The 8,551-nt window shown below is 44.2% G+C and overlaps 1 protein-coding gene across 1 annotated transcript in view; it reads right to left on the bottom strand.

The window, feature by feature from the left end:
* Positions 1 to 3,242: 3,242 nt before the first annotated feature.
* ADAMTS2 (ADAM metallopeptidase with thrombospondin type 1 motif 2) overlaps positions 3,243 to 8,551 on the bottom strand; it is a 294,248-nt gene continuing 288,939 nt past the window's right edge. Inside the window, exon 22 of the mRNA XM_058283377.2 lies at positions 3,243 to 6,873. Coding sequence (XP_058139360.1) covers positions 6,419 to 6,873 — 455 coding nt within the window. The 3' untranslated portion in view covers positions 3,243 to 6,418. The remainder of the gene's footprint in view (positions 6,874 to 8,551) is intronic.

Raw genomic sequence — 8,551 nt, 5'->3', positions numbered from 1 at the left:
AGAGACATCCAGACACTATAAGCAGGACAGACAAGCTCAGAAATTCAATGCCTTATCAGTGGGCCTTACTTTGAAATTTATGGTCCCCAATGTAACAGAGTTAGACTCATTTGTAGTTTCCCTACACATGGCTCTTCCGCTCATTTTATTTGAACCTATAATTAGCACTATTCTTGTTAAATATATGCCCAGAGACTTAAGTCTTTGGTCCATATATGTGCCAATTGAGCCCTGAATCTCAGCAGAGTGGCAACTTACTCTCCTGTTTATTGGACTCACCCAGGACAATTAACAAGGAGATGATGATGGATAATGCCCATCCCAAGGAACGGAGAGTTTCTGCAATTGCAAGCAGGATAGTTCCATTCATCTGCCCCATGGGATCTAAGACCCCTCTCAATTAGAAGTGGAGTGGGCATCACCATCTGCAAGCCTCAAGACTAGAGAATTGGGTGGTGGACTTGGCCCAGTGGTTAGGGGGTCCGTCTACCACATGGGAGGTCCGTGGTTCAAACCCCAGGCCTCCTTGACCCGTGTGCAGCTGGTCAAGTGCAGTGCTGATGCGCGCAAGGAGTGCCCTGCCACGCAGGGGTGTCCCCCGCATAGGGGAACCCCACGTGCAAGGAGTGCGCCCCGTAAGGAGAGCCGCTCAGCGCGAAAGACAGTGCAGCCTGCCCAAGAATGGCACCGCACACATGGAGAGCTGACACAACAAGATGACAGAACAGAAAGAAACACAGATTCCTGTGCCGCTGACAACAACAGAAGCGGACAAAGAAGACACAGTAAATATACACAGAGAACAGACAACTGTGTTGGGGGCAGGGAAGGGGAGATAGATAAATAAATAAATAAATAAATAAATAAATAAATAAATAAATAAATAAAAAGACTAGAGAATGAACCTTATTATTATACTATAGACTTATTGTTATTCTAGCAATGGAAGAATTTTTATCATTGTTGGTGATCACTGGAGGTTCTGAGGGGAGGGAGAGGGAAGAATAGGTGTAATATGGGGGCATTTGGGGGACATTGGAATTGTCCTGCATGACATTGCAATGGCGGATACAGGCCATTGTATATTTTGTCATAACCTGCAAAATTACGTGAGGCAGAGTGTAAACTATAATGTAAACTGTGGTCCTTGGTTAGTAGCAATGCTACAATATGTGTTCATCAACTGTAACAAATGTACCGCACTAATGAAGGATGTTGTTAATGTGAGAAGGTGTGGGAGGGGAATGAGGTTGGGCATATGGGAATCCCCTATATTTTTTATGTAACATTTATGTAATCCAAAGCTTCATTTAAAATTTTAAAAAAATTATAAATATTTTAAACAATTAAAAAAATTTGTGGGTTCCAGCTAAAGCCATGCCCAAAGGGAAACATATAGCCATAAATGCATAAAATGAAAAAGAATAAAGGTTAAAAGTCAATGATCTCAAGAAACTAGAAGAAACTTAGTTGATCCAAGGTATTGATTGGTTTAGTGCCCTGTGGGACATTATACACCACCTTTGTGCTTCCTTTATGTTTTTTTGAGGTTAGACATTTCCTTGGGGACCCCCCACAGGGGAAGAGTATGAAAGTCAGTCTGACAGCCAAGCCCTTCCCAGCCTCTGTCTGTCCGATCTTAACTTGGTCACAAATGGATGCAACAACTCCGACGAATAGTAGTAGGAGAGGTGAAAGAGTAAGACAAGACCCTCTTGGACATTTGTATAATTTTTGACTGTGTCTACAAATGTTCGGCTATAAAACCACGGGAGGTTGGTTCATCAGCATCTCAAACCGCGAGAATGAAGGAACAACTCTGGGAGGGCATGAAGTGCAGAGGCAAGCAACCACCTGGTCTCTAAGAAGAGGACGGTATATTGTTCCTATGGGCTAAGGCTGCACAATAAGGCATAAGCCATTGGGCATGAGACTGGCTCTAAGTATGACTCTGGCACTTGCAAAGTACCCAGAGGTGGGAGTGGTGGCTAATGCCTCTGTAATCACATCATTTGGTGCCTTCAAACAATGTATCAACATTCTTCAGAAAGCACAGATGGGGTCTTCCTTAGCACTCCCACTATAACCCCAGCCTTGATTTCTAAAATAACCTTACTGCGTTATCCAGTTATGAATAACCTTTGCAAATGTTTCATCTCGGCCAGCTTCTCCTCACCTAGCTCCACCTCCTTCCCTCCACTCCCATACACATACTCACACACACTCATTCTGTGTCCTTCTTCCCCATTACAAATGACCAAGTATACTATAAAAACCAAGTCCAACCAAATAAAGAACAAGCTGAGAAATCTTGTACATTCCAAAGCTACTCTACCCGCTATGCAAATAGTAAGATTTCTGATTATTCCCTTTCTCTAGCATTCATATATATTTGTCTGCCTTCTGCCTGGCCAGGGATATAAGAAGTCTTTTTCTCTGCTCTTTGATCCCCCTCCTCCACTAAGACCTGCTATTATCCAAGCAGGCTGGGGAGAATGAAGTTTTCTTTAAAAGTGAAATACTGAATATAATACTAATTTTTTTTAAATTTAGAGAAAAACAACTTCCAGCTACATTTGAATTTCAGAGAAACAGTAGTGTGAAAGCCCCCTTACACTTTTTTTTTGAGAAATTGGGGCCAGGGATCGAATTTGGGACCTTGTAAATGGGAAGCCAGTGCTCAACCACCGAGCCACACTGGCTCCTGAGTTGGTTTTTCGTTTGTTTGCTTGCTTGTTTTTTGTTTTTTTTTTTCAGGAGAGGCACCAGGAACCAAATCCAGGACCTCCCATGTGGGAAGCAGGCACTCAGTCACTTCAGCCACAGCCACTACCCAGTATGCCCCATTTTTATATGAAAAAATGATTTGTTTTTTGCCCCTGAAATTCTAATTCAACGCAGCATCTTGTATTTCTTTCTGGCAACCCTAGTTACAGGAGAGAAGAGATTGTGGTCAGGGAGAAGGAGGTGTCTGGAGCGTCTTCATCTCCTCCCTGAACTAAAGGTTTCGTTGGGGTCTCAGGTAACATGTCACTTGGAGCACAGACTCTAGGAAGAGCATGGGAAAGGCAACCATGCTTCTGGGTGCCTCTGGCCCTTTGCAGCCATGGCTCAGTACCTCTTGCTGCCCCCCGCACACCACCTGGCCTTCTGAAGGCAACACACGCATCCATTCTGTCCAAGTTCAAGTTGGCTCTGGGGGGGCAGAATGACGTCAAGGTAACAAACAAACGTAGGCATGATTTGCAAAAACATAGGCATTTTGGCTTTAATAAATTACAAAATTAAGCAGTCAAATTTTACTATACAGGAAAAAAAAGGTAATGATTGCCATTATCAGTAAGATAAAATTCCGTGATTTGAGTTTAGCACCGTGATGATTTGGTATGACGGCCACCTGCATACAGGAGTACATAATGACATTGCTATGGAGCACCATCGATAGACTAAAACAAAAACAAAACCAAACAGAAAAAAAACTTAAAATACAAATGAAAGGCTTATATATGGAATTCCATGGGTTTGCCAAAAGGAGTAATTCAGAGCCAGGTCCCCCCATTCAAGCACACGTCTCCCCATGAAGAAGAAGTGTGTCTCAGGCACCTCAGCTCATCTTCCACTGCCGTGGAGAGAGAGAGGTCCTCTGAGTTGTAACTTGGTGTTACAAAACCTCAGCCAAAAGACACCTGTCTGCATCTCCCAGGCTCTAGGAAAACCTCAGATGCAGAAGCTGACTTCGGACGCTCAGGACTGTTTTTAAGCCTGCTCTCCAACTGGTCCCAAGCTCAACAGAGATTTGGCAGTTTCTCAGGGTTGGGTGAACACTGCATTCCTTAGACAAGAGATGACCTCGGAGGACCATCTAGTTCTAAGGAACTCTGTGAAGATATGGTGCAAGGTACGGAGTACAGCATGTGGACTCATTGCCAAGTTGGCCAATAGTTCCCAGAGGGCATCTTTCTCTTTCCAGAAGACAACAGGGGCCCAGGGGAATGTCCCACCTTGGGCATCTCCCCAACATTTTCCAGTCCCCAAGACATGAGACCCTGGTTTGCTGGGAGCTGGGTATGGAGTATTCCCATCTCACAGCTTCTAGGCTGGGTAAATTGAATAATACCATCTGGCTAGGATTAGCCCTGAACTTCCTCCACATTCTCAGACACTCCCAACCAAGAAATGACCAGTCCTTGAGCTCGTAAATAGCACCAGAGGCCATGGGTTCAACAAATGAGGGAAAGTGGTGGGATCTGTTTCCAAATTATAGAGACAGGATTGCAAAAGTGGTTTTTATCACATCTTGTGAAATAAGAAGTGATACTATGAGATATTCAAAAGTATTTTTGCCAGTTTGGCTCTTAGAAGATGACAATCTCCTTGGAGGCACTCAGAGAGTATATGGGTATGTGTGGGAAGTGGTAGCAGTGGGGAGGAAGACAGGTTGTACAAGGTGGGGGGGTGGGGCATAATTAGCACCCCAAAGCATTCGCCAGTTGGAAAGTTAAGCATCAACCCCAGGTATCATTCCTTAGACCACACACATTGACATACCCAGACATACACGCAGATTCAGACAAACATATTTAGCACCTCAAAATTTAGTATAAGGTAGCTATTATGATTTTATCCTGAGCCTCAGTGTTCTCATCCATATAATGGGACATTGCTGATGAAAGAGCTCTAAGATCTAAGATCTATGAGCCCCTAGAACTTCCCTGGACATGAAAAACTTAAGAATTATGTGTCAGGTTAGGCCCAGCTAGAGAGCTAATGTATTGCTGGGTCTTATAATTTAGGGAAGTTTAAGCTGCATGTTCACAAAATATTGATGTAGTGAGAAATAAATAATAGCCACCCTTGTCCCAGCTACCCCCATTCTCTTCTGCCTATTTCTAATGCACATCTTGCTCACAGAGCACCATTCTGATGAAAACAGAATTTGATAAACCCTGTTTGGAGAGAGCAAAAGAAGAAGACAAACTGAGCTTCCCCCACCTCTCACCCTATGCTTCCCATTGGAGGCCAAATCTTGCAATTTACTGCTAGGTTATAGAACTTTGGAGTCTGAAGGGAGGTGGAAATGGGGAGGTGGAATACTGGACAGGGAAAGTCCATGCTCTGCAGGCCAAGCTGATTTTCAAGAGCAAACCTGAGCCCACAAAACCCAGGAGCTCAGAATCCCGGGGCTTGGCCACCAAGATGGTAGCACTCCAACCCCTCTGGTAGGGCAGTGGGGTGGGGTGAGATTCATGGGGCCTTGGACTTGCCATCCTTCATCCTTCTCATGTACTTGGTGAGGAGTCTCTCTGGGAGAACCTCAGGGTCTCAGGCTAGATTGGCCAGGGGAGAATCCTGGAGGCCCTTCTACTAGAGCCTGCCAAGGAACAACTTAGGCCAGGGTTAATGGAGGGGAGAGAGACCCTGGGAGAGTCTGGGGAGAGCTCCCCAATGTCTTCTCCTAATGCAGGAAATATTGCTCATGGTTTAGATTTACCCTTATGCCCCCATACTTTTCTGAGAAGAATGGGATGTCTGCACAGCTCACATTTCATGGAGATTTTCAAATGTGGTACCATGTGAGCACCAAATGATCCTAAGTCTTTAGTTAAGAAAGCCATTTCAGGCCAAGACTGGAGATCCAATGTTGCAATCTGGAGGCTCTCAAGCCCAACAGACTCCCCGAAAATATTTTGAGGTGAGGCTTTTAAAAATTGAGACTTTTTACATGAAAACCTAGACTTGGGGCTTCTCCCCCCCTCCAGAAAAGCAGATCTTCTGGCACTATGGGCTAACTTCTGCACATGGCAGTAACAGTCGGAGCTGACAATCAACTCTACAGGAAAGCGGCTACCCTGTTGGTCATTGTCCCCAATTGGTCACTATACTCATCCTTGTCACCTGCCTGGTCCTTGAAGGCATTTGGGTTCACAACCTCCATTGCATTGTGCTCATCTTGGATGTTGGTCAATTATTAAATAAACCACCATTTCTCCTAAGAATCCCCATAGGGCTTGTGCCTTAGTCTGGGGATTGGTAGGAAGAATCCTGGAAAGGAAGATTTCCCAACCACTGCTCAGAACCTTGACATAAATATTTTCTCTCTCAGAACTATCACACCCGTTCTCCCCTCACTCATGGACATTGCAGAACCCTTGTGTTCCTCTCCCACCCACGCCCTACACCAACCACCCTCTTGGAGATGGCAACCCAACATTTAGGTCAATTTTGGGTTGGGAGACACATGTACTAACCTAGCTGTCACTTGCTCACACATTTTTGATGTCATTCCCTCTCTTTGCGTTCTCAAAACCTTATGGAATCAGGAATTTTGGCTTTATCTCCATGACACAGGATGTGCTATCCCATGGAATATCTCTATAGGCAAGAAATAAAATGCTATCAATGCTATCTTTCCATTTTATTAGAACTTTCCGAGCATCTCTTTCTTCCGCATCTCATCTATGAGCTGTTGGATTCTTTGGTTTCTGGTCTTTTCAAACAGGCTCGGTCGTCGAGGGATTAGGTTGGGTGGCTGGACTTCATTGTCCAGGCCATCGATTTTGTAGGGCACATCCACAGCATTGGTTTCTGGGTGATCCTGGGTAGCATTGGTGCTGGAGGCATTGAGAGGGACCTCCAGGGGCACAGCTGGTGGAGGATGCACCTCCATCACTAGAGTGGGCACTGGGAGGGTGGGCATGAGCTCTTCAATGTCATTTTGTTTCCCTGGTGGTGGCTCTGTCCTGTCATCCACACTGGTGCTGTTGTGCAAGTTGCAGGACTTGCAGCACAGCTTGTTGTAGCCTGGGATGGAGCAGTAGCGAGATAAGACTTCCATTCTACAGAACATTGACTTGTCACCTTGGCAGTGGCCCTCTGAAAAAGAAAAGTGGGACAAATAACCAAAGGACAAGATAAGGGGGCCACGTTTCCTCACAGTTGCAACTTGCTGGGAGAGACATTAGAAAGAGCCCAGAGACAGCACAGAGGGAAGCGAGAGCTCATACAGAAAATCTGAGTGGTTTCAGTGTCAGAGCAGCCACGGAAGGGGGCAGCACCCAGGGACTCCTGCCCTGGAGTGTTGCCACCACAAGCTGTGAGCAACATTCTCCTCTTTTAAGCAGGCTCCAGTCAAATATGCATTTTTAAGAATCTTTCAAAGTTTGAGATGGAAATGAGGGCTGTTTGTTCTTAGGGAGTGGTTCCAAGCTCACCCCAAAGTATAGAACTTCATCAGATTCTCACGTTTGACCTCCCAGTGCTAATGCCAATAAAACTCTCTGGCAAGGATTGTTTCTACAATAATCTATAAACAATAACTATAGCAAAATTAAGCTTAAAGAGTCAGATCCTGAAAACCCAACCCAGCAAATCCCTGAGACTTAACTGTGGCCTCGCCATGTTCCACCAGGGCTGGATCTTAACAGAAAAACCAGTATTTTAACACACTCATCTCACTTCCACCTTAGGATTCTGGTGTCTTGAAGGTGTTCCTTTGGTTTCTCTGAGACAAAATCACATTTTGAAAATGGGAGAAATGGAAGCTGGATTCATGTGCTAAGTTGCATTATATAAGTCATTATTTCCATAGCATGATGACCACACATCTTGAATTTTCTAGAAGTCTTGATGTCATTGAATTTAGTTCTTGTCATAAATATGACCAGTAAAATTCATAAAGAACTTGTATTTAATGTTATATATTTATGTGATTCTTCATCTCAATAAATCCAAAGTCATGAATAAATATTGTGTCAGTATATATGTCCTAATTTGTGTTGCCCATCTCAAAAGTATGCATTCTTACCTCAGGAATCACTGTGGCAAGTGATTCCTGTGTGCATCTGATTAAAGATTGGGCAGTAGGTATGAGGGAAAGAAACTGATATTTTATTAAGCACCTACTAGAAGCCAGGTGGGATAGTAGGGATTTCATAATTATCAGCGTCATCATCACAGCTACACTTACAGCTCTTACCACATATCACACACTTTATATTCACTAACTGTACTGCACAACAACCCTAGGAGGCATGCAAATATTATTACTCCCATTTACAGATGTGGAAAACTAAGGCTTAGAGGCAGTAGATAACTTAACCAAGGTCCCGTAGCATATAAGAGATAGAGATTGGATTTAAATAAGGTCTGATTCCAAAGTCCATGCTTAACTTCCAAGTATACTGGCCTTTAATTACATGCCTTTTCACTCTTTGACGAGGACATATGGACCCAATTTACAAATAAGAATACTGAGTCTCATAAAACTTTGAGACTGCCCTCTAAACTACACAACTACTGGAACTTGAAGTCCTGAGTTTGCTGCAGCAACACTTCTCAGATACTAATACACATGGAAATTACTTGGGGTCTTTCCAAAATGCAGACTCTGATTCAACAGACTTAGGGCAAGGAGCAAGAATCTGTGTTCTAGCAAGCTCCTAGGTGAGGCCAACGCTGCTCCTCCACGGACCACACTAGAAGTAAGAGGTGCTCCACCAGGCTGCCAGGATACCAGCTGAAAGCTGCTGAGCATCCATGGGTAAGGAGGGAC

Source organism: Dasypus novemcinctus, chromosome 2, assembly GCF_030445035.2.
Source record: "Dasypus novemcinctus isolate mDasNov1 chromosome 2, mDasNov1.1.hap2, whole genome shotgun sequence".
Taxonomy (NCBI): domain Eukaryota; kingdom Metazoa; phylum Chordata; class Mammalia; order Cingulata; family Dasypodidae; genus Dasypus; species Dasypus novemcinctus.
The sequence above is the reverse complement of the archived record's forward strand: the minus strand, read 5'-3'. Positions and strand labels throughout refer to the sequence as shown.